Raw genomic sequence first — 27,042 nt, 5'->3', positions numbered from 1 at the left:
AATAAAATGGGTTCTGATTGTGCTTGGAAGAAGTAACTGCAGAGGTGTAATTAGAAGTCATTTCCTTTCAGACATTATCTGCTTTGATTCAAACTTTAGTCTGGCACATCAGCCGCATAAGCCAGATATGTAAAATGTTCGAGAGAGACCGACAGGGTTCCCGGGTGGGTTTGATGTGTGCAGTATTACAGGTTTACTACCATAAACCACCTTCGTGTTGTATGGCAGAACCAATGCCAAAAATCTGTTCAATTAATGAAGTACAAACACTGCCAAACACCCCAGTCTTAGCTGAAAAGATCTTGCTGTTTCATCCTATTGTATTCTTTGTTCATTCTCCAGTTTTCATTTTATAGTTTGTTAGAAAGAAGAAAAAGAAAAAAACCCACCCATCTCATAACGAAGAAGACTTTAGCATAATGTGTGAGATCACAAAGCTTGCAAGAATAATTACATGATTTTCTAGAAAAGTGTGATTCCTCACTTTTGCGAGATATCCCACAGTCTGGGGTTTGAACCTGTCTCTCTCTCTGTGATGCCATTAAGGAATTTCAGATATGAAGTGACTGAGCCTTTCTCTCCTCAAAAACTAGAGCTTCAGGAGAGGAAAGAGTGCCAGAGAAAGCACCGTTGCTGTCTTATTCTGAGCTCCGGCTGTATCTTGAATATACAATCAACTCCTTGTGTGATTTAATTGCTGTCTTGGATATTTGCCATCACAAAAAAGCCACTTTCACAATATGCACGTCTGTTTTCTATTTCGTAAAACTGTTTGTTACAGTGTGAAGTGGAGCTATTGTCAGAGGAAGCATATGTATTAATTTATTTGATTCCTAAATGTCATTTAGAAACATTTAAAGATTTTAAATGTTGACATTTAGACAAAATACTTTTGCAGTGATGCTTTCTCAGTGAACTTCACTTCAGAAAAATTCTCATCTATGTCATAACACTGATCCTTGTAGTGATAATTATCATTTCAATAGCTAGGCTACCCCGTTACACTATAAACTAGCTGTTCATTAAGGGTCAGGAAGAAAGATTCCTCTTTTCAGCTTGTTGTCACAATGCAGAGGGTGCAGATTGTATTTGTTCTTTAATTAATCTAATAGTGATTCATCGATTAAGGTTTTTCAGATATGTGCAAGTATACTTGCAGGTAATGGGAAATAAAGTAGCAGAGAGAGCTTTTTCTCTGGGGTGGAAGCGTTCCCTCTCAGAGGCTGCGGTTGGCAGTCTGAGCACTGCTTCCCTCTTGATCACCACCAGGACTTGTGGCCTCTCACAGAAAACGGGGCAGCAGGATTCACTGTCACCTCCTCGTCAGCAGTTGTGTGATGTTACACACCTGTGGGTACGTGATTTCCCACAGAATTCCTCACCAGGCTTGGCATTCGCAGTATGGCTCTTGATAGCAATGTGGGCATGGCAGCTCACAGCTCACCTTGTCTGCGTTAGGTAGTTTTTTGGTTGTCCCTGGTCTTTTAAGGCTAACTTGGGAGTCTCCTTGACCCACTGCAGGCTACGCTACAGATGTGCCCATGTTCCGCTTTTTGTTATTGTCGTGTTCCCAAGGCAGTGTTTGCCCTTGAGGGGCAGCAGCCCTCCCAACTGTGCCGTCCAGGCGGGGATCACACCGGGGAGGGAGCAGCCAAAGGAGCCTTGACATCCCATCCCAGCAGCTCGGTTTATCCTCAGTGCCCTGAACTCCTGTCTAAAATGTGGAGAAGCCCGAGAGAATGTGTTGTGCTGTGCCAAAGACTGTTTCCCTGCCTCCAGCCACGGGCTGCACGATGCAGCGTAGGGTAGGGAGGGGGCAGCCCAACACCGTCATTGCCACTGCCATTATGTTTGCCTCTGCTTTGTGCTATTGATAGTGTTTCTGTAGAAAAACTTGCTTAAATCGTAACAGTCGTTCCTCTAGAGCACGAGGAAATTCACGGTGAGCTGGAACGCCCTCTTCTGAAACAAGAAAATGTTATTAGTCTGAATTTGGCTCTGCATCAATACCTCTAGCAGTACAGCAGTGCTCAAGTTGAAAGCAGCTCCTATGGGTAGACAGGTAGGAGTTTGCTTTGTAAATAATTCCCACATTTTGTTCTGGAAGAGCATTGGGATTTGAGAAAAGAAGCATTTTAAATGTAGGAGTAACATTTCACTATATCATAAAAATATGTGAGGATGAATTTATGGATGAAGAGACCCTTGCAGATTGTATACAATATATCTGCATAACTGCACAAATTTATTGAAAATTAAAGCATTTGAAATACACCTAGGAAAAGTAATTTTTCCTTTAACCTTCAATCTAAGTGGCATTAATGCCACTCTTAATGTTACCATTAAAGCAGCATAATAAAGCAGTCAATAATAATGGTGATACAGAATTTGTAGCTGGATCTGGGCACAAAATCTCATCAGGGTGACAAACTTTAATGAGAAAAGGACAGTGGTGGATACAGTTTGAATCAAGTCAGTTGCTAGGTAGTTGGCAGCTGGCATTCACATGCCTGAACTAGAAAAGTACCCATTTAGTTGCAAGCATTAAAAAAAATAAATAAAAAACAGTAAAGAAAGTGTAAATGTTTTTGTTTTTGTTTTTTTTTTTTTTTCACAAAGCTGAGTGGTGATCCCTAGTGGTGTTTCGTTGAACCCAAACATTAAACTCCTGTATCAGCCTGACCCATGGGAGAACGCTGCTTGACTGCAGATTCAGTACTTTCGAAATTTCCTCTCCTTTGAGACTTTTGCACTTGCTTGTTCCTCAAGGTGAGAAAATGGCTCTATCAAATAAAGTTCTCTGAAGGAAGATACTAAATGTATAAATAAAAACCCAACAACCTTATCTTAATAAAACATATGTGTAAAACAAGTAAGTCAAGACATAAAGGATACAGGTGAAATACTGACCTGTATTCTTTCTACGTTTTAATTTCTACGTTTACCTTTTTTTGAATTTTAAATGCATTACTGTTTCATGTGGGGTTTCTGTCTAGTTTCATAAAGGTCCCACCAGTGGTACGGGTTGTACTTCCCCAAAGGGTTCTCCCATGTCACAATTAGAAGCGCTGTATTAAAAATTCATAGTAGATATATTTTTTATTTTTCTTTTGTTCTGCGAACTTGTCTGATACTTGAGCCAAGGTAAACTTTTAGCATCTATGGTGCCTGTAGCAAGGAGTGCTGTAGCATGGCTGTATTTGGGTGAAGATCCTTGTTGTTCTGTGTGTTTTGAGCCTCCCACCAGGCTCAATGGCTAGCCATTCTCGAGCTGCTGGTTTGCAGGAGGGCAGCGAGCAGCTGATCCTCTTTGCACTCTCTGTAACACCCAGTTTTATAGATCTTTCATGTATTTCTTCTTGGTCTTTTTTTTTTCAGGCTGAAAGGTACTTGCTAAGCCAGATTCTGTATGTATTCAGGCTCTGCCCTCTGCTTTTGATCATACCTTTGATCATAACGTCTCATGCCTTTTCTAGTATGTTATATTGTGGATAATTTTTCTAAAGGCATAGAGAAGCCATCAGCCTCTTCTCCTTGACAGTATCAAGATTAAGTGTTTGCAAACTCAGCTGGAATTAGCAACTGTTGACACAGCAGACCACTGCATTCCTTTTTCCCCTCTGAAAGAAATGTGCATTTAAAAGAAAACAAAATGGGATCAATATTTCAGAGACTTTTGTATTGTAATGAAATTACTCTTAGAAATTAAAAAGTAAGTAAACTTTAAGTCATGACAGTAGTGTTACACCAATCTTTAAATATTTTCTATTTTTTGTGAATCTGTGTGAAGCAGAAGTAGTTTGTTTTACAAGTTGCTTTTCTGCAGCTGTTCTCTTTCTACATTCTGAATCCTGAACAGAAATCATCATCGTAAACCTACCATCAAGAATTTGAAAGATAATCAAGGAAATAAGACTTCCTAGTTTGTATGGAAAAAAGTCAGATGTCAAAAAGGAAACGTTTATTGTTCTTTAATCACTGTCATCAGATTGGAACAAGTAGAACCTCCAGATTGAATTCTTGCTTTTGCCTGAATTGCACAGGAGATTATACCTGGGTGCCAAGGCAGGAGGCCCATTGCATAATGCATTTCGTTTAGTCTCCAGCACAGATACTGTGTTGGAGACGTTTCTTATAAAGCATGTCAGATACAGAAAAAAGCAATTTAGTAAGCACTGTGATCAGATCCTGATGAAATTCAATTCTTTTTTGGACCTGCTGTTCCTGGAGGACATCATTGATAAAAATAGTCTCTATTTTCCTCTTTGCTCTGATTCATTATGCTATCTTGCTGCTCTTTCAAAATATTTTTTCCCCCTCAAACGTGGCTTGTTTTTACAAATAAATGGAAGGAATTGTGTTTTTTGGCAGCTTACTCTGTTAACAACATGATCTGTCAGGATATTTGAATTCTACAGTTTTCATTTTAGTAAACTGCATAAACATTGGACACAACAGAAAACAAAGAACACAGCAACCATAGATCATATTGAACAACTAAATACGGTGTAAAAACTATTTGACCGTTACGGTGCTGAATTTAGAAAGTAGGTCCCTTTTTATTAGTCATTCCTGTGTCTTAGTTTTTCCCATCAGTTAGTAAAACACTTCTTGTACCCCAGAGAAGACATGAGAGGTTAGTTTGGACATGTCAGTTGCATAAATTATCTGCTGTCACTTTTTATCAGTAGCTTGTAGAAATTAAGGTTAACTTCTTAAAAATAAATAAATAGAAAAATTAGATTTATTTTAAACTTGCAAATCAACCCCCGTTATTGTTACTTTCTGCATATGCATGTGTTTGAACTGAGGAATTTTTAACAGTGATTTCATAATACCAGTTTTACTACCTCCTGTTAATAGTTAGATTCCTCTGGGTGGACTGGTACAACACAGTTCCTGTTTTACTGGTGGTATTGGTAAAAGCTCCCTTTCACCCAAGAGCTACACAGCAAAGCTAATCTCCAGGAATGCTGCTTATATTTTATTTTCATATCAAGTGTGGACATTTCACACGGTCTGGTTGGACTCTGCAACATCACTAGTGGTAAGAAGTATTATTTTAACAGATGCAAACAAGTAAGAAGTATCGATTAGGTGAATTGGCTGCAAATCTGTAGGGTTGAGCAATGTAGATTTTGAAAGAGTTGTTTTTTTCATGTAGGTTTGCCCTTTCTTGGAGAGCAGTTGTTGAGGCACAGAATTTTTACCATATAAACCTGTGTAGCTCCTGTGACAGTTTGATCAGAACAGAGGGTTTACTCTCCGTTCGCTGTTTCAGCTTCACAGTGTGTTTTAAAATCTGTGCTCGGGGTTTTTCTTCTCTCTTTGTATTGGCTTTCATCTGAGATTTTAGCCAAGACATTTGGTGCTCCAGAGGAGTTGGAGGAGGGTCAGAAAATCCCATTCACCTGCATTCCTGTATATCTTTGTATCGCAGTAGCCCTCAAAGAGTAGCACAGGAAATTCTGCAAACACCTGATGCAAGACACTGCTTCTCCCTGTGTTTGCTCACTGATCAAAGGGAGCCTCTGTAGGCTCTTGTAGCTATCAGAAAGGCGGCAAGAAGAGAGGGAGAGCGGTGAGATCCTACAAATAGGAGATTTGATGTGACATACTCAATCTAACTAACGACAAGGTTTTTGTAGTATCTTCAGCTGATTATACTTTTCTACGGTGTTTCTTGCTTTTTGGATTTACTTCACTTGTGGTTGGATAACTCTATTGAAATATTTTCTGTGTTTTACTGATGTGCAAGTACTTAATGATGGATTTGTGATCATTAGTGTTTTGTCACAGCCCTTGTTGTACTGGCAAAGCATCTGAAGCAGCAGCAAGAAACAATGTTGGAATGGTTTTGCAGTTCTTCCTGCTGCGTGTTGGCAATAGTGTTATGTATGTCTGCACAGCGTGGATATCACTTAGCTAATTTCCAATTTACAGCTTGTATTCTAACCTCATGTGTTTCTCAAGAAAGTACAAGGAGAACCAGTGTAACCATAATGATTCATCAATTCATCAAAAACTTTGTTGGTTTAATATTGTAGGGCTCTCTTTGAAGGGGTTTTGGATGTCAGCACAGGGTAGTGTGTTGCTTTGCTAATATTTTCTGTCCGGCAAAAAGCTTCTCACCCTTGTTTGCATAGAGGTGAGAATTCTGCTGCCTTGATCAGTGAATTCATCAGCTAAGCTAGGAGTGTGATGTATATCGAAGGCCTCCAGGCTTTACTTGAAGTCCGTTGAGCACAGTTACAGCTTCCTAACTGGGAAAGATGAAAAAAAAAATGCTTTTCAGGGTTTAAAATGCTAGCATGGTATGTTTTGTGTTGACTAATGGTGCTAATATTGACCACCCTTTTCTAACAAAATACATGTATCTATATTGCTTTGCACTGTGAAAGAAACCCAAGAAAAAATGATGGCTAAATGCAATGCATATTGCTTTCTTTTGGAATATTTCATGTTGTCAGTAAAAGTTGTCATTCTGAAATAATCTACAGTTCTCAGCACTTCCTAGAAAACAATGTGATGCCATATGGGAAAGGAAAAGAATGCTGTATCTGTATGTTCATACAACTTGGATGTTGCAAAGCATTATGCACATCTTCCTTAGTTTTGTTCAAAGCAGTAGAGGCTATAAATTGTCAAACTCAAGAAATAGCCTGTGTGTTTCAGGGACTAAATCCGGTTTGCTAAATTCTTTTTATATATTTTGACCTGACAATAGAGGGGCAGGGAACGCTGGTCTTATTTCCTTGAAAATCAGTGAGCCACTTAATCGGTGCAGAATTCAGTTCCTTGTGTCCTTGGCTAGAAATCTGGATGACTGACTGGCTTCATGGCCACAGTTTGGGGGGAGTTCTGGGGCTTATAAGCCCCCATCCTCGATTCTTATAGTTGAACTGCACTCAGTGCTACCAGTCAACAAAAATACTGGTCTTCCTTGGGGGTGTCAATGCGTGCAATTCGACATGAAGGCAGCACAAGGCATTGTGGGGTGATGCATAATCTGGAAGTGGCAGCAGGGATTACTGGCAGCTGGGAAAATAGGAGGGCAAGCAATTGGGTGTGCTTGTAGTTATTGATGGGGGTGCCAGTGCGGATGGGGGTGTGGGATAGGGAGGCAGGAAGGGTCGCCACTCTGACACTTAGTAAATATGAAGGCTGAGAAAAGCAAAAAGGGAGAGAAGTACTTGGAAATGTAGGGAAAAAGGCGACTTTTTATAATGTGTTGCCAACTGAGTGCCATAACGTCATCAGTCTTCTAGTGTTGGAAGAAGTCTCTGTTGCAACGCTGTCAGTTGAGCTGATGCAGATCAAAATATTTATTTGCCATTATATGAAAAAGTATCTTTCTTAACCTCCCCCGCCATATTAATGAACATGATAATCTGCTGAATCTGAATAATTTAGAATAAACTGGTATTCACGATTAGGTACGCTCTTTTCACAACTGGATATACGCTCCTACATTCGTAGAGAAAAATGTCTGGGGAGGCATTTCAGATTTTTCCCTATTAGACAATTTATTGAACTCCTTGGAGTAAATTCTTAACTGTTCAGCATTAATCATCTTACAAATGTCCTGTGTACCTCCGCGGAACAGATCGTATATGTGTATACGAGTACCTTAGAGAGCTCCTATGACAAATGAATAGGTAACAGAGGGTTTACCATGACTTAAGAAATTATTTTCAAAGAAAATCAATGTATTTAGTAACAATGATTTAGTTAACTGTGTGTCTGACTAAGAAATGCCACAGCAAACTGGCAGATTGAAATATTAATGGAAGTGAACGTCCCTTTTTTGGGGGAGGGGATTATTGCTCAAGGCACCGTGATGTATCAACCAGTCTTTGTGTATGTGTTAGTAACTTAGTCTTCCATGTGAATTAGTGGGTAGAAAATGTCTCACCATGTTTGAATTAATTCTAAAGATGTAGATTTTGTCCCTTTGGGTACTGGATTTCATGCAGGCTAATAGACATAGGAGTGCTATGGATGGGAAGCTCACCTTGGTGAATCTAAACAAAAGTTTGGGAACTCTTTCTTTTTGTATGGTTTTATCTTTTACAGCAGTTGGTAATGTTTACTTTTGCCTGCATAGCGGCCCTGACCACTGACTCCCAGGAGCGTCTAAAGGCAGGCAGGGGGGGAGCTGAAGTGCATCATCAAAACGGCATCACCCCAGTTCATAAACCAATGGCTGATTCATGGTCTGTTGTCTTCAGTCGTGTAAAAAGATAGTTCTTATTAATAACGTAACTGCTCAAAAATAGGCGGTATCGTAGGTCAGTAAGGCTAACTGTTTCAGTTTGTCAGAACACAATTATTTTTGTGGTAATAAGCAAAAAAAAAACAAAAAACCAAAAAAATGAAGCTCTGTGCAGAAAATCACTCTAAAAACATGTCATTTCCTCCTTTTTCCTTTTTATCTTCCCTAGAGGAAGAAGTTCTCCATAAATAGATAAGGTTTGCAAATTCAGCTTTGCATGTCAGGTAGGCCATGGAAAAGATAGGAAATATTTTTTTCTTAAAGCAGGGCTATCCTCAGTATCAGTCATGCAACAATTATTATGGTCCCATTTTTAAACAGAAGATCTCTAAACTCATAGCAAATACCAATCAGTGCTTTTCCTTTCTCATTTAATACGTAGTACTTGATGGAATCAGTGCCTTGAACGAGCCAGTGGCAACTGGAATTCAGCATAGCACTGTATGTGATACAGCATGGGTAGCTAATTTGAAATCCTAAATTGTTGTTAGGTGTGGCAGTTAGGTTTCTGGTATTTCATGACTCTGACTTGTAGTTATTTACTAACAAACAAATAATATCGAGAGAACAGTGTTAGATGCAGGGAGAACTGAGTTATTGACCTGAGAGGTTTTAAGTCACTTAAAAGCTACTATTTAATAATGCATGAAGTTGCTGTATTCCGGGGAGGTATCTGAGTAAAACTATAGATACGCGGCCTTAAGTTTAGCTTTCACTCCTAAGAGATTTAACTGGTTTTTATTCCATTAACTTCAAGAAGAGTATTTCTGACCTGCGTGGCTTGAAAAATCAGGAGTAGAATCATAGAATTATAGAATGTGTGGGGTTGGAAGGGACCTTTAAGTGAACATATAAAGAAAGGAAGGCATTTCTTTTGGGAAGGTACTTTAATTTCCTGAAGTTGCTCTTCTCTTGCTTATTAACCATTATTTAGCAAAAAAGACCCTCTGGGTTTTTTGGCAACATGCTGGTTTTAAATCATCACCAGTGTTTTCCCAGAGATGCAAGGTCCAAGCTGATTGCTTCCAAAGACTTTGTGCAGTGCTGAGAAGCAATGCTTTACCCCCAAAAAGTGGACAAGAAAAATCTCAGGGAAGGAGGATGGTGGGAGGAGGTATAGCTAAGGAAGGAGGAGGAGGCAGGTGTCAGTCATTTATAAAGCAATCAAAAGTGACTGTGTAAGAAGATAAAAACCTCAGTTTCAGTTTTTAATCAAATAATAGAGTTATTACATTTCAAACATGTGACCTTGTACATATCCTTCTATTGAAAGCCTGGCGTTCGTGGGCATTTTAAAATGTTTAAAATAAAATAACATACATACAAAATCTTTGGAAAATATTTAACTTAAAAAAAAAAAAGTCCCTTTTATGTTCTTTTATTACGCTTGAAAGCACAAAATGTTTATTCTGCAACTCAGTTGTAAATTCCCTTTTTATTGTCTATACTAGAAAACACATTTATACGAAGATGCCTAGGGATCCTGTTTGGATTTTTGAATACAGCTGTAGTCCTAAATATATTAAGCTCTGTGTTAATAAATAAATAAAAAACATCAATCCTTAGTAGGAGCCTAAAATACTCTTGCAAAAATGCATGCAGAGGTTTACGGCTTACTTTGCAAGTTTTGGGACAACGTCAATGATGTGCTGGTTTAAAGATCTTTTGCCTTAGATTGTTTAATGTATTTTTCAGGTAAGGAAAAATAGGGAAATTTATGGCAGTCAGTATTATTTTATTATTATCATATTACCATGTTGTTGTCCCACTTAGACATCTGTATTCTAGCCACATGCCACCATTTGAAGTGAAGATAACAAGTGAAAGAGTTTGGCTGAGTTAGGAAGGTGTGCATGCCGAAACAGAAAAGCAGGCAGAGAAGGAAACATCAGAGACAGTCTCAGATGTGGTGATGGTAGTCAGTTCCTGAATAAAAGCAAAGAGAGTTTTTGTGGTTGAAGTACGTTCAAAGATGTAAGCAGGAGTACTGTGTCTGGAAGCTCAGTTTCTCTCCTCTCCGGGGAAATGTGGCTTTTGCCTTTCTGAAAAAGCAGGATTAGTTTAAAACAGACCTGCCTCCATTATCGGTTTATCTTCTAAAGGGAAACAATTTGCAGCCAAATTTTGGCTAACCACTCAGGTCAAAGAGCAAGACATAAAAAGAGCATAGCAAATTAATATAAGTGTTTTCCAGCTAGACTAAATGCATTAAGACAAAGTATTTGAATGAATGTTTGCTGTTAGGTTTTTTTTTTCTTCGTAGCCCTTTGGGTTTTATAACAGTAACCAGATAATTTCCAGTCATCTTTCCCATGACAGTAACTTGATGATCCTGCTTTCTGAAGTGTGTATTATTTGGTGACTGGGGTAGGTGAATGGCACTATTTTATGATATTTGTGAATAAACATTTTATTATTCACCATCATTTTGTAATGAATAACAAAAGAACTTTCTATTGAAAAAAGCTGAGGGAAAGATTCCCAGTGCTCTGTCCTCATAGCCCCTAAGCAGTCAAGTCTTGTTTGCCTTCATAGAAAAGGAGGATCATTTTGACTCATTGCCCTCCCAAACATAGCTGAGAAGATTTCTTTGAGAGTTTTGGTTGGTGTTTTTTTCATAAAACAACCGAATATGTAAAAGGAAAATGTGAAAAAACTTGAGGTAATTCATTAAGTATATAGCCTTCAGTGCTTAAGACTGCAGTGTTTTGCAGGTGACCCTTATGCTCTTTACTCTCAATAATTTAGAATAATCTGCAGTTCTTCTTACTGTGTTCTTCACAGCATTTCTGAGGTGACACGGGAATGAGCTGAGCAGCTCCAGTACCAGCACTGATCCCTGTGGATTCTCCTTTCTCTGCCAAGGGGAACGGAAAGCTTACTCCTCCTCTGCCCCATGTCCCTTGACCTGCTTGGGGATACGCAGGTCTTTGCTTGTGTTCTGTCTAGGCCAAATTTTCAGAAGAGCATTTTGTGAGGGAGCTTGTCAAAGTTGGCTGGAAATCTACACGCGCTATATTAAATGGTTTTGTGGTAGCCATGTGCCCGTGATTCCTGCAGGGAGCTGCAGTAAATCTGAGAGGCTGGATTTCCCTTTGCAGAAACCCAAACTTTCCCTGCTGTATTGTAATTTATTTATGTGTTTGCTCAGAGTCCTAGTCTAATTTCATCTGTTAATTTTTCCTGATAAAAGCCTCAGGCTTCATGGTGGTATTCCCCTGGGTCACCCTGGGACCCTTTTAATTTTGGTGTTCCGTTTGCCACCCGCTGTTCCTTGGGTACCAGAACACTTTTAAGCAGGAGATCACATTGCACAGCAAGTTCATATGATTCACTCTTGCCTTCCTTTAGAAATCCATCTGCTCTTGGCCTCATGTTACTCTTCATCTGTCTAGTTCTTTCCATAATATTTCAGAATACTATGGTTTTTTTGTGGGACCTGCAGGGCATCCCACATGGAGAAGGTGCTGGCATGGGGATCCATTTGAGTCCTTTAAGGGTGAACACAAAAGGAGGGGAAAAAAAAACAATCAGGTTTTGGGCTGCTACCTTATTCTCTCTGAGCTTTTTTTAAATACTTCTTTTTGCCTTGATCATCTCTTGGCCTGGCAGACTCCCTGGCAGGCTTCTTGTCACAGTTCTGTTTGAAGAAGGATTTATTTTTTTAAATTTATTAGTACTTGTGATAATATTTGCAAGTTGGGGTTTGGGTTCTTTTTTTTGGGCTATATTGAGGTGTCTGGAAGTCTATTAATACCAAAACCAATAAGTGAGAGATCTTTTCCCTAATGAGGAAAAAGTAAATAAATTACTGCATATTTTACCCTAGAACTGACAGGATCTCCTTGTTTGTTTGTTTGTTTTTTAATCACCTGCTTCTGACAGAGCTTATGAACCCTTTTAGGTTCTTCACTTTGAAGGGGCTGGTTTTTGAAGGCCATCTCTTTATCCTGAGTAACCTTCCCTGTACCGCTGCGCAGCCGTGCCGACTTGCCTTGCCCTTTCTCAAGCCTGTCTCAATAAAACCCCATGTGCTGCTTCTTTGCCTCCAAGTGAGTCTCCTTAAACAGTTGTAGACCCTGCAAACATTTCACTCTTCCAGAAATCTGTTTTCCCTTCCTTTTAATGAGCCTCTATCTTTTCACAGAGCTCGCTTGATTCTGAGAATTACAGTGTAGGGTTGTTTTTTGTCTTCTGCAAGTATAAGGGTGGTGAGCCCCTGGCCCAGGTTGCCCAGAGAAGCTGTGGCTGCCCCATCCCTGGAGGTGTTTCAAGGCCAGGTTGGACGACGCTTTGAGCAGCCTGGTCTGGTGGGAGGTGTCCCTGCGCGGGGCAGGGGGTGGGAACTAGATGATCTTTAAAGTCCATTCCAACCTAAACCATTCTGTAATTCTGTGTTGGATCTAATACACGCTGGTGGCTGTCACAGACCCCATTTTGTAACATTTGCCTGCTCTGCTGAGCTGCGAGGATGCTCTACCTCCTCTGCTTAATTCAGGAGCCACCTTCCGTGTGTATATGACTGTGCCCTCCCTCTCAAAGGGCTGAGCAAATCCTCATCTTTTTTTTTGAACCTTCTGGTGAGGATGGCGGCGGCTATTGTATCGTCACGATCTGCTCATCTCTAGCAACAACTGCAAACTATGATAGGCAGAACAGTTTTGGGGGCAGGACCGGGGCCCCGTCCCAGCGAGATGGGCTCCGGGGAGCTGCCTCGGGCCCCAGGAGCCCTGACAGCTTTTCTGCCAAATGGCACCATGTCCCCAGGACCCAGGGGATGTTGTGAGCACCTGTTTGTGCCTTTTATATTTTAAAGCACTTGGGAAAGAAAGAAATATCCCTATGTGGTCATAGTTATTGCAACTATTGATCAAAGCATGTTTTGACTATGAATTTTTAAAATAATTATTTTTCATAAAAACTATACGTACACCTTCTGAAACAATCCTACGTGTGCTTTTACAAATTCACTTAATGGCTGCTTCTTTGTGCAATTATGTTTTCATAGTTTAAGTTTAAAGGAAAAAGATATTTGCTTTATCTATGTATACTTAAAACAATATGAAAGCACCTTTAGCTTTGCTTCGAAGCACATCAGCCTATTTAATTCAAAACAGCTTTAAATTATCCCTAAACATTTCAGTGGGTTGTGGACTGATAGTGTTGCATGATACCCTCTAGTATGTGAGCAGCCCGTTTCAGGGTGCATACACTACGTAGAAAAATAACTTATATGGAATCAAAATTTAATGGATTTCACATTTCATTTTTATATTTCTTATGTGTCTTCGTTTTCTTATACCACTTGCTTCTGTTCAATTGATTGCTTTGGTTCTGAGGAGTCAGTGTAATGGTGGCAGTGTGGAATAAAATATTTATTGTTCAAGTAGAACCTGTTTAATTTCAAATGCAGTTTTTCTAAAGGCTTTTTTCTAAATGCTCTTGAGCTTATCCTTGAATTGGAAAGTAAAGCACATGTCCTTGCGATCCGAGTTATATATCCAACAATTATTATTTTAGTGTAGTTTTGGCGGCCGGGTACAGCTGACAGCTTGTTATTGACAAGGTTAGATCCATTGCTGTTGCTCTAGCATAGACTTGGAGGTTTCAGCTTGGCCTGTAATATCGTAACGGTGAATTTAAAACCTAGGCACTCTTAGCAAGTGAGACTTTTTTGTTGTGGGTATGTTTTTAACTATGATGCAGATTTGTCTGAGAGTGCTTCAATTGATCTCTAAGTTTAAAAATAGCATTTTAGTCTTGGACAGTTTTAATCTTATCTCTCAGCATGTAACTTTTATGCAGTCCTAAATCATTTTAAAAATTCAAACATATGTCAAATATATCTTCTTCTCTCTTTCTTTATGCCTATTTTGAGCTCGTCTTCCTCATTACACTTTTGAGAGTTTAATTTTTTAAGCAGTCAAAATTGGAAACAGGCGTGTGGCAAAGGACCTCGCCTGCTCATTGGGAACGGTGGAAAAAGCCATGAGCAGAGAGGCAGAAGTAGGGAGGTACCAGTCCCGTGTTGGTAGACAGATGCTCTGCACCCAAAGCTGAGAGCTGTGTAACCACGTGTGGCTGGAAGCCCTGGCTCATGAGCCTGGAAAGGCCCCATCGGACCTCAGTAACCTGTAGGAAATGACTTCTGGGTGGGCAAACCATGGGCAGAATAGTTTGTGTTTATTGTGGCTACGTATCCAAAATTAGAAGAAAGGGTTTATTAACCTCTCCGCTCTTGCAAACTGCATTGCATCCATTCCTGTCTTGTTCCTGGCTCTTTTCCCTCTAGGTTTATTGACAGACGTCACTAAAGCTCTTGCAGATTTTTTTCCACGTCTCAGCAGGGGGATTTCTAAAGGCTGTGCCAAAACTTGGCCAAGCGTGGACTTATCTCCTTCCTATTCCTATGCTAAATTTCAAGTTTGCTCTTGCAGAACATGAACCGTTTGAGCTTTCCAAAGCAAAGGCTGCCAGGATTTAGTTGTATGTGGAAAAAAGGTGTCTGGTTTTTCATAGAGGTTATTAAACATTTTGGCCACACAAATAAAAGTTCCAAGGGGAGGGAAAAGACTGCTGCACATACGTTCACGGAGTAGCTGCATTTCTAGTTGATTAAGCGGCCAAGGTCACTGAAACTGTTCTTTTAGAGTTGGGAATGGCGGCTCTGGTGTTACCACATCAGAAAAGTTTAGAAAATATTCAAAGCAGCAGTCAGGTGAGAGCCTGCAATGCTTTTTCAGGATTTCTGTTCCCATGTTTGGCATGCGAGATACTCCACTTCTGAATAATAGTTGAATTACTGCAATGTCTATCCAAACTCTTCAAACGTGTACCTATCCTTGAAATGTCTGTACTGTGGCTTGAATTTCTTTTGCAGTCTGTATTCGTGTATCACAGCCACTCTAGCTCCTAATGATTCTCAGATTCAATTTGTTTTTATTTCCCTTTTTAAAGCGTTTGCTGTATTTCACTGCTATGATGGTGTGAAATGTCTGATTCAAGGCACTATTTATAGAAGCATAGTCAAGTATTTGCTTGAACATTTGCGAGCTTCCTTTCCTTGAAGGTACTATTATAGTATAAAATGTATCTAAGAGAAAGGAGATTGCTGTAGAAATATATATGTTGCCTACTTAATTTCGATTTCAGAAGGGACCTGTGCTGTAACTATTCTTAAATAAGGGGTTTTTTTTCTCCTGCAATTTCAGCAAATATCCTTTTCAGTGGGATGTTTTTGTGTTAAACCTAAAGATCTGCCTGCTGGCTTTCTAATTTTTCTGTTTCAAATCTGTTTGATTTTTCATTTCAGGCACACGTGAATCCCATCAGTGTCACTCCACCCATACAAGCCATAGATCAGGATCGAAACATCCAGCCTCCTTCTGATCGACCGGGCATCCTCTATTCCATCCTAGTTGGTTGGTGTCTGCTACTCTTCCTATCACTCACAATCAGTCGCTTTATTATGACCAGCCAGAGAAAGATTGACTGGGAGAGTGGAAACCTAATAAAAATTCATATTGTGGTTTGTGGGATGTTTGAAATCATAGTTCTACCTGTTTACGTTTAATTGCAAGTTACAAGCTTATTTCAGGTGGTTGCATTATTTATTTATTCAGATTAGGTTCAGAAGTGCCTTGTTTAGTGAATGCAGCAACACGGGAAGCAAAAAGGCTTCCATGCCTGCTCATAGCTATCCTGCCATGCATTTTTCATTCACAGGTGCAAAGGCGCAATGAAAGATGCTAAAGAAAGGCAAATTAGAGCAGGTTTCCTTCCAAAAGCCTTCTGGCACAGAGCAACTTAAAGGGTCTTACTGCATCCACCTTTAAGTTTGCTGCCTGTGAGCTTGCATGTTTTCCCATGTAATTTAGTGTTTGTTTAGTTTATGCTGTTTTCTGGCCAGAGGGGAATGCAGCTCTAGAAAGAGCTCAGAGATACCCACTTTGCTGGGGGATTTCTTGTATTCTGCTGTGGTTGGTTTTTTTGTTTCCTGCTACTTTCCTGTGTTTGGCATTTGTTTCCAATTGCTTAGCTTGTATGATTTGATAATGGAAAGGCCTAAGGCAGTGGTGTGCAGTTGCAGTCCTGCGCCTGCCCTGTTCTTCTCAAGATACAGAGACTGATGTTGTAGTAATTTCTGTGCCCTGTGACTAGTGTGGGAACTGAAAACTGCGTTTTGTGGAATCCCATCTTTTTTCATGTTTGCTGCGTTAAACTGCAGCTACGTGGCTTTCTCACCCATGGAGAGATGGAAGTAAAGATTTTAATGAGCAGATTGCACATTTTGCTTGTCACTTAAAAAAAATAAAAGTGCTTACGTATATTATAGTTCCATTGTGGAAGGGGAAAAATAATAGGTTTGATATGTCTGCCATTTTAAGAGGGTACAAATGAATTGCTACTGTAGCAGGTACCAGTGTACTGAACGTGCAAGTCCTGAGCTCTGTGTGCAAAATGCAGGAGCCTGAACCTGCTCGGTGCCAACAGACTGGTCTTGAGGCATTTCCAGGGCTCTACTCCCAGGACTGTGGCAAGGGATGTGGCTGTGACAGATCGGCCTCAGCGTGACAGACCTCATTGTCCTCTCAGAAAAGAAATCAGGTTTTGTTTGGAGAGCTGTGGAGCAAGCTAGATTCCTTCAGGCTGTTGTAACTGGATTCAAATCTGGCAGACCAAGAGGTGCATTGCTGTCAAGTAGTCCTCTTCCACAAAGCTGTTTTGTAAGGAAATTTGTAAATACTTTAGGGTAAATATACTAGCTGGTCTTATGTTTGAAAATTGACTTGGCAATTCTGCTGTTGACAGTTATGCCCTAGTGCAACGTTTAATCCATTTTTTTTAAAGTTCTTTGCATAACTTGCAAAGTTCTTCAGGAGTGAACTTATTAAAAATTGTGTTTCACTAACCTGTGATGTTTTCAATGTTTAAATGACTGTTCTGACCTCGAAAAAATAATTCAGAAAGTTGTGTTGTAGCAACTTGATTTGGTTTTGGGGGTTTGGGGAATTTTTCGGTGGAAAGGTTATCTTTTTTTTTTCTGCCCAAGGTCTTCAAAAGGATTTCTTTTTAGATTTTAAGTCTGTCTTCATCTTTGCCAATATGCAGTGCTATTTATATTTTAGCCTTTACCTCAGAAAATATTAAATAGTTTCACAGGAAATAGGCCTTGCAGATATTTCTCGTTATATGGATTTTTCTGTTGCTTTAGATCTAAAGGTAGTTCTTTATATCTTCGGATATGTCTTTTTTTTAAACACTGGAAGGTCTGAACTATGCCCATAGAATGAGAGAATAAGCTACTTACTGAATATGAGAATAATTTTGAATTTTATTTGATTTGTCTGAGTTCTAATTTGGTGGTTCTTTTACCCAGCTTTCTTCCTCCCACTGCACACCTGTACAAGTCAAGTCCTGGCATATGCTTTGGGCACTATGGGTTTTATGTGTGAAATCTGTGCATCTTTCTCGATGACTTTAGGATCTACTGTAAAGATCCGCTTCTTTTAACAAAGCCTGGCATCACTGCAGCAATAACTCACTTCTACTTGATGTGGCTTACAAACTTCATCCCTAAGTGCCCATAAAGATCGCTACCTGTCATGCTTTCAAGCTAACTAGCCTTTCAAGTGTTCAGGTAAATGCCTCGGTGCTGCTTTCGCCAAATCTAGTGATCTTTCCCATGAGAAGGGTATGAGTGAACCTCTCCAGTTCCACCAACTACAGGTTCTCCTGCAGTTCATTGACAAGGAGTTAGACTCACTCCTTTAGGGAACGATAAATGCCTGAATTGTTGCACATTCACTTGAGCATAGCACTGCTGAAGAGAAAAGTAACTTGAGGGTAAGGCACTTGAGAAATGAAGAAATAGCCCAAGTGTGTTACTAGCCCATTATTTTCTGCTTGCTTTCTCATTCTGAGTATAGTCCTCTCAAAGGATATATCAAGACGTCTGAATGTACTTGTTCAAGTAGCTATGGACTGATACTGACACAATGATAGAATATTAGGTCTTAAATATTCTTGAGGGTCATCCTAGGATTAAAGAACTAGTTACTGCATAGTACTACTGGCATTGTTGTCTTCTATTTAAAGTATTGGCTAAAGTACATGATGAAAGACCTACCTTCCAAAGTGCAGTAGAGTTGTTCAGAGGATTGAACTGGGGCCATATGTAATATTTCAGTTCTTATAAAATGCCCAACATCTTTACACTTGGAAACATGATGTTTGGAAATTTTTTTTCATGCACTAATTTTTCCAATCCTTAATTTTGAGGAATGTTAATATATTTGGGTTGTTGCAGTAGACTCACATATAGAGTCTGGCGTACACAAGTGTGTAAGCTGTACCCTTCCCTTTGTATGTAATGTGTGTGCAATAACAAGGGAGTAGAAGCCCGCTCACCTTCTTTCATCTGCAGTCTCACCCTGGTTTTTTCCGCAGTGCTAACTACATCACAGCCCTTTGCTACTCTTGTACTTGCTGCTCAGCCCTGTTCGAAGGTTTTCCGTAGCTATTTTTATTACTAATTTTAAGGCTTTCTTTTCTTTGGGGCTGGTCCTTAGGAAAAGTCAATTTTTCCTTTAAATCAACAGCTCCTGGTTTTGACCCTGGAACTCTCTGTGATTTCTGCTGCCAGTTTTGGACAATTAAGTGTTCTATTTGTTTGATATTTAAATGAAAAGTCACCAAAACGCAACAACCTTTTCGGGGATTTCTCTCTGGTCCTGTGAGCTCCCTGATGCATTTGCCTGGTAGACAACGTGCCCCTCAAAAGGCCCTCCTCTGGCTCCGACTAAAGCAAACCCAAGACTGCTCTTCACCTTGTGGGCATTCCACTCTGCTGTAAGGTCATCAAGGTAGAAGAGATCATGTTCCCTCCTGGGCTGTCAGCTCGCTGCTTCTGTTGCCTGGGGCAAAAGAGTGTAACCAGACGTCTGTTGAGCACTCGGTGCTCATTTTTGGTGTGGATGGTGCAACCTCATCTCCACTTGTTGAAATTCAGAAGAGAAACAACCTGCCACCCTTCATATGCTGTCTTCCTTTCTCAAGAGTGCTTACGGACCCACTGGTGCGTGCTTGCCTACCACCTTTTGATACCCTAGATCCCTCCAAACATGCAGATCAGATGAATTTCTGGAAGTAGGAGACTCAGAGCTCACCCATAGAGCTTTAGGCCTCTCTGCTTTTCCTGGATTATGTCTCCTTGCAGGTTGGACTCGTGAGAGATTGGAAGCGTAGGGGTGGTGTGAACAGTTCTCTGGCCAGTAGTGCTCATCTTTAACATGCAGACAATGCATTTGGAAGACATGTAGTTATAGCTGCAGTAGGAAATTCCTCCTTTCTAGAGGCAGATCAGGCAACAGTGTGGACTGAGTGTTGATCTGCTCTGTCAAAATAGAAACATTTTTATGTATGCAGAAGCAGATATCTCTGTTCCTGGAAAACTTCACTTCCAGAATTTAAGGTATCCTGGAGTTCGGGCTGTTCATCTGGTAGGCAGCAACAGAGCAGGCATCATCAGTTAGGAGTCAGGCAATCCAGCTCTGTTGTATTCTAATCTTTACTTTCCTGATCTTCCTCTTTGCTGTCTTTTCCTCCTTTACCTGTTTGGTTTTGTGGTTTTTGGTTGTTGTTTTTTCCCTGTGGATTCTTTCATGGCATCTTTACACAGTATGAGCTTCATCTTCCCTGCTGTAGATCACTTTGTGCCTCTTACAGCTGTCTCCATCCTCCCCTTTGTATTTGTTCTCCTTCAGGGAACATCTTGGTTTTCCTTTTGCATTTAGTCCTTCATTTCTTGAGTTTTCTTAGCTTCAGCATCAGCCCTTGTGATTGCAGCCTCCTAAGACTACAGCAGTCTGTTATCTGCCAAAAGCTTGGAGCTCCTGCTGGATGCCTAGTGCTCTTAAAAAATTAAATCGGTTAATTAGGAGTTGAAATTAAAAGGGGGGAAAGGGGAGGGAGGACTTGGAGCTAGAAACTCTGCATTTATGTTGGTGGTATAATAGGAAAAATAATTGATAGCGGTTCTTCCTATTACTACTCTCTGGGTGTATGGCATACATGTATACAGAGATTCTTGCAGAACATGTACAGTGGGCATATATATATACGCCAAATATATATATATGCCCAATATACACACAGTATAACAAATGGCTGTCATATGATGAGTTGCAAATTAAAGTATTGCACGTGAGTTTAGACCGTAATCTATCTCCTGGGATAGCTACTGACTTCCTAAAAGCAGTTTCTAATCATTCCACTTGAAAGGTGAACAAATAATAGCATCATTTATCAGAAAAGTGGTCTTTTTTTGTGTTGAATCTTGTGCCCTGTTGTACTATATTGTCCTGGCAATATTTGTCCTGCTGTCATGGCTGCTTTAAAATATCATAACTCATGAGCTCAGAGAACTTATTGGGGCATTTATACCATCATCCAGGAGTGCTTTCTGACTCTCAGCTACTAAACAGGACTATTCCTAGACCTAAAATGACTCGAGATCTTAGACTTGTAATCTGTATTTTGGTTTCTTTGGATACTTCAAGTAATACCGATAAGCTGTGAGATGCCAGAGTTCATGCTGTTTCTAAACACTTTGGCTTTCTGAGCCCTGCTCTGTTCAGATCTGTGCTCTCGCATCTCCCCAGCTCGGAGTCGGGCTGGCTCAGGGGAAGTCAGACAGTTAAACTGAAACAAACTGGGATAAGACACAGAGACTAGAGTAGGCAGACACAGTTTTCTGCCACACAAATTAGGAGAGAACATCCCTTTGTCTTTTAGGAAAAGTGGTATAGCCTCTATTCCCTGACAGGCAACAGACTGTTGCTGATTAGAATCCCATGTGCGTATTGCTTCATCCTACCCTGGCAATTAATATTCCACTATTGCTACTTTTTTCTATACTTTCTTTGAGAGTCATGCATCCCAAAATCACTGTAGCATAATTCTTACCTCCTCCTGTGTCAGGCTATGCTGCTGGAGCCTTTTGGCTTGAGCACCGTACCATGGGAACGTATTTGGGCTGCAGTTGCCTCCCTGGCCAGCCTAGGGGCCAGGCACAGCAAGGTCACAGCTGTCTCCATCCTTTGCGTTAGTCCTTGCTGGATCTCCATGGGTTCACAAATCTGTTCAGGCTCTGACTGCTTCTGTGTTAACTGGGTTGGAGAGGATCCTGGAAACTTACAGCCATAGAGACGCTATTTACTGCTGATAATAAATGGAAGCTGTTAGACACAGATGAGGTTTCATCTGGTGCTTCCTCCCTGATGAGAAACTTCTTTTCTTAGGATTTCTAAAGTAACATATCTGTTGTTATTACTTATGTATATGTTATTAATAATGGGTTGAAGAGCTTGCCCATAGATGCAACAGAGGGCTACAAGAACGAAGATATTTAAAATGTGCATTTTAAATTGCAAATGTGAAAGCATCATCTGTGAGCAATAACGTGGCTATCATGAACTTAGTGGTAACATCTTTGTCACATCACCTCATTGTGTACTTTCTTTGTGTAAATAGGTGCACTAAAAACTGGTTCGTAGTGTTCTTTGCTTCATGGCTAATGTCAGCATATGTCCAGTGATACCTCAGGGAAAACGTACTTCAAAGGGGAAGAGAGAAAATCTCAGTGGTGTACGTTCAGCGAGTTGAGTTTCAGAATTGTGGTAGATAGAAATGGAAGATGATTTGCAGTGAAAGCTCATTTCTCCATATGTCCTTTTATCTGCGTAGATTTTTTACACGTCTCCTGAAAACTGAGAAGCAGAATTTCCACCAGCTGCAGGTGTATTTGTACTCCTGTTGTTATTAAGTACTTAGGGATATTCCCAGTTCAGAAGAATCTTCATAGTTCAGGAGAATAAGGAAATAATGATAATATTAAAGGCATAATGTTAGTAGCATCATTAAGCTCCATGTACACATGATGCATTATTTTATCCTTATAATAGGAGGATTAGTTTATGTTCCTTTGATGACTAATGAGTAAAATAAATATATTGTTTAACTAGACCTTTCAGAAACAGCATTTGTTCAAACCTCAATGTCTTTTTTTACAGGTACTCCTGAGGATTATCCACAGTATTTCCACATGAATCTCACAACAGCTATACTCACACTCCTCAAGCCAATAAACAGGGATTTACACCAGAAGTTTGACTTGGTTATTAAGGTAATTTTGACTGAATTCTTATTTCCATATGCTTTTGAAAACTGCTTAGTAACAAAAAGCTCTGGAGAAAATGTGGGGTGGGATTGCTTGTTTTTCCTGCATTTTTCTTTTTTATTTTTTAACCTGTCAGGCATCAGTTAGCACAGTCATGGTGAAGAAAGATGTGAAGTATTTTTCAAAAGAGAATGAATGTGGTAGAATTATAATATTTCATCTTATACTGACACTGTATGAACAAACTGTAAGTACCACTTGTACATTTGCTGTTTACAAACCCAGTTGTCTTGGGAATGCATTTGGTTTATATTTCATGTTTCCTCCCGCTCACAACCCGTGCTAGAGAGTCGTATAGACACAGATAATTGTCTGAGTACTGAATATTAGGAGAACAAAAAAATCATCTCTACATCTTGTAACAATTTTTTTTGGTTCAGGGACGATTCAGGAAAAAAAAAAAAAGGAAGCTCGCTCCAGCTCTGCTCCTGAATAAAAAGAAACCTTCTGAAACATAACCAGTGCTGATCTCATTCATCTCCTATTGCTGGGAAAAGGCAAAAACCAGTTCAGTGGGGTTGGTCTTTTCGGCTCCTGCCGTTGATGAGGGGAGTTGGCTTCCTTCCTCTTTTGTACATACTGCACTCTCCTTAATTTTATAGTCTGACTTGATAACAGGCTGCAGTTCTTAACTGAGCCAAGTGATCAAAGCACATATCAGTTAGTTGTGAAGAGTGTGTCTTTACAGAAAATCTCAAAATAAATCCTTCATCTGGTTACTGAGTCCCAGTTTTGCAAGTATAAAATATTTTCAGTGTTTGTTGCTGGCTTTGCCAATTCAAGGATTAAGAGGAAAAGAATGGGAGGTGATGATATCAGTATTTAATTGCTAAACTTGGGATAATGTAGTAAGGTATCAATTTTACTTTGAGCAAAATTGACGAAGCCTTAAGATTTGCTGCAGATGAAATTTGTGTGAAGAGACTGCAAAAGTCAGTTCATTAAAGACGGTCTCTAATGAGAACAGAGCAGGATTACATTTGGTTCTTTTGGACACAGTCTGGAATTGTCCCTAAAGCTGTTGTCTAATAGAACAGAAAATTGTATAGGTTTTGCTGTATTTACTGGTAAGCAGAGGAACAAATAAAAAAGAAATCTCAGTACTCTATTTTAAAGTAGCTGATCACTTATGTATTTATTGGTGTATTTTATGTAAAACAGAGAGTGGGCTTTCCAAACTGCAGTGTGTTTTAATGCAGGGATGTCATAAAGCTCTTGCTGTTCATGTTAGTAGTATTTAATCTATTCCTAAATACAAGGGTTGGTCTTGTATGGTAACAATTATTTATTTGCCTCTCCTCCCCCTCCAGATTTTTTTGGGGGGTGTTAATGGTGGCACTGGCAGCAGGCAGTCCCCTTGGCAAGAGGAGCTCCTTCTTCTCTACTGGTCTGTGAACCTTTTCGGAATCATGTGCCATAGTTTTGCTGGCTCGCAGCCTCAGTGCTTTTGATCTGTCGCACAGTCAGACCTAAATGTTTACTACCCCTCAGGGAAAATCTTGAGTAGGATTTTGTCCTTTTTTTTTTTTTTCATTCTGAGCAGAAGCAAAACTCAGTCTTTCAGTCATTTGGGAGTGAGCGGAGCAACAATACATACTTTTGCCCTTGAAATAAGGAGGGATGAAGGAACATATACAAATACGGTGTGACAGAGCGGCCTGGATCCTCAACTGTGTCTGTGCCTGTGCATGGCAATGCAAAAGTTGACTGTGGCTAGTACCTGTGTAACTTGTAGGAATTCTTCTTTTTTTTATACTAACTCTGAGCATTAATTATGCACAGGAGAGTTAGGGGCAGGTTTGCAGGCTCCCTTTGTGCACCTCAGAGAGGACAGCAGTTTCTCTGGGAAGGGGTTGTTCAGCCTGGAGAAGAGAAGGCTCCAGGGAGACCTTACAGCAGCCTTCCAGTACCTAAAGGGGGCCTACAGGAAAGATGGGGAGGGACTCTGGATCAGGGAGTGTAATGATAGGAGGAGGGGAAACGGTTTCAAACCAGAAGAGGGGAGATTTAAATTGGGTATTTGGAGGAAATTCTTTGCTGTGAGGGTGGTGAGCCCCTGGCCCAGGTTGCCCAGAGAAGCTGTGGCTGCCCCATCCCTGGAGGTGTTCAAGGCCACGTAGGACGGGGCTTTGAGGAGCCTGGTCTGGTGGGAGGTGTCCCTGCCCAGGGCAGGGAGGTTGGAACTAGGTGATCTTTAAGGTCCAAACCAAAACCAATTCCAAACCAAACCATTCTATGATTCTATGGTAATAAGTTTATTAATATATAGGTCCTTTCTGTATCTTCTGATGAATTTAACTGTGAGTATAGTATGACAGAAGATGAAATAAAATTGCAGCGTATAGGAATTTTTAATAGCTCGGCACCTTTTTAAATGCTTGTGTGTGCATCAAAGTACAAAGCCATATACGCTTAGAGTGAAATAATTTGTGATTGGATTCTTTTATAATAATCTGGCTTTGAGTTTACCTCCTGTTGTGGAGTTCTGCTGTCACTCGGGCAGATGAAGAAACTTAGGTGGGTTAATATCTAAATAAATATGCGAAGAAGTTACGGGATAAAGCCCTGTAGCACTTTGTTTGGTTTCGTTGTTGTTGCTGTCAAAATTCAGCAGCCATATACAGTAGCAGAATATATCAATTAAAAAAATCAATTACACTGGTCTGGTACCGCATTCTGTGTGCCTAAATAGCAAGCTCTGTTGTTAATGGAAATGTTTCTAGGCATTATTAGGTTCATATTGCTGTGTTATATGTGCAGTCAAGGGGATAATAAGGAAAATTATCAGTCTGCAAGAATGATAATATGCCACCTGCTAGAATAATAAAAGTTTTAATGCTGTGTTGTTCAGGGACCTTTTGAACTGGTATAATGTCTCAGGCTTGTACTGAATCAAGTCTTCAGATTCTTGTGTTGTATGTTCTCAAGTTTGCATGTCTTGCAGTGCTGAAGTTGTTGAATCTGATTCTGTTTTATCTGGAAGGGAGCAATGTGTGACGTGTCCCTTTAAACAGAAAATATGCTATATTTGCAGGACTCACTAAGTTTAATCTTTAACATATTCCCTCTGATATCAGGAGATAATTTTTTTTTTCTGCCAAAATACTATGGAAAAAGCTGAAATGGAAAAGTTGGTTAAGTCAATACATGAATATTTAGAACGCGTGAAGTAAGGCGGAGAAGAAATTGGCGCGCTCATCTGTGGTATAAAAACTGCATTGCTGATAAATGCTGAATTCTCAAATAGGTAGACAACAGAAAAAGCTAAACTTCTTAATAAGAAATGCCGGTTTTCAGCCTCCCTGCTTTCTCCAGAACATATTTGATGATGATTTGATATTTGATATTTGGTGCAAAACCACACCCCATAATACTAATTCCTTTTTTGAAATCAATTCCTGCTTTTGGAGTAAGTTTTATTTATAAATACATATGTGTGTCGCTTGAAGATTTCTGTCCGTAAAAGCAGGGACTTGCCTGTCTCTTTGGAGAGCAGACAGTTTGGAGAGAGAACCATCTCCTGTGGAGCAGACGGACCTGCTTTACAGAGGGTAGTTGCTGGAGAAATCAAACCAAAGCTACAGTGAGAGGGAGCATGCTTTCAGCAACCTCAAAGGCTAAAAAATAATTACATCTTTGATCTGCAGCCTTGCTGAAACATCTGAGATTCTCGATAAAATAATAAACCTATTAAGACTCCATTTCTTCAGCATTGTCACTACGGTAGCTATCTTTCTCCTAGAGGACAATGACTGTAACAGGAAGGCATGTAATTAGTCCTCAGTAGAGTTAACTTCACCTCTGATACCTCTTCACTTGTAGAAGGGGATATAGCTGCTTGAAGAAAATGGCACCAGCTTTGATCACCTTTCTGGAAAAACCATGACCATTGCACTGTAGACGTGAGACTACGTTCTTGTTACTAGGTCTAAAAAGTGTCAGTGAGTTTGTAGATTTTTTTGAAAGCGGGTGTATTGTGAAACAAATAGAAGAATTAATCAAATTGATGCACTTTGATCCTTTCCAATTTGAACATTGGTTATTTATCAATCAGACAAAATCTAACCTGACAGTTCTATTAAAATCAATTTGCAAAGTGGATGGGCTTCTGAAGGCTGGTGTGCTTACACAGTCAATGAAATACTAATGAATGGAAGTGTTACAGTGCGGAGGAATTTACCACACCTGTAAGAGACCAGATTTTGATAAAATCCCTCATGCTGAGTAGTAATTTAATTCAGAAGGACTGATGTGGCTTTTGGAGCAGGCTGATGCTAAGGAGTTACACTACCACAAGGGCTGTCAGTCTGGCTCAAAGAGTGCGTGTGTGGAGGTTTGGGGGAGAAACTGTCACTAGTTTTTGCTTTATAAAATAATTAAAAACATTGTGACTTCTTAGATTATTTCAATGTCTTGCAAAACTAAAAGGGATCCTCCTCTAAATTAACAAATAGTCCTGTTATTTAATATGATAACATAAATTTTGTCAACTCTGTTAAGACCCAAGATGGTCCTACTAAAAATATGA

At 39.9% G+C, this 27,042-nt stretch overlaps 1 protein-coding gene across 17 annotated transcripts in view; it reads left to right on the top strand.

Annotated features, from left to right (window-relative positions):
- Window positions 1-27,042, top strand: part of PCDH15 (protocadherin related 15) — an 827,643-nt gene that overhangs the window by 590,468 nt on the left and 210,133 nt on the right. For all 17 annotated transcript variants that reach the window (XM_054204839.1, XM_054204838.1, XM_054204854.1 and 14 more), the window contains 2 exons: window positions 15,588-15,696; window positions 22,348-22,460. In XM_054204839.1, the coding sequence (XP_054060814.1) occupies window positions 15,588-15,696; window positions 22,348-22,460 (222 nt within the window). The remainder of the gene's footprint in view (window positions 1-15,587; window positions 15,697-22,347; window positions 22,461-27,042) is intronic.

This window comes from Rissa tridactyla, chromosome 6, assembly GCF_028500815.1.
Source record: "Rissa tridactyla isolate bRisTri1 chromosome 6, bRisTri1.patW.cur.20221130, whole genome shotgun sequence".
NCBI classification, from domain to species: Eukaryota; Metazoa; Chordata; class Aves; order Charadriiformes; family Laridae; genus Rissa; species Rissa tridactyla.
This window is presented reverse-complemented; position numbering and strand designations above follow the sequence as displayed.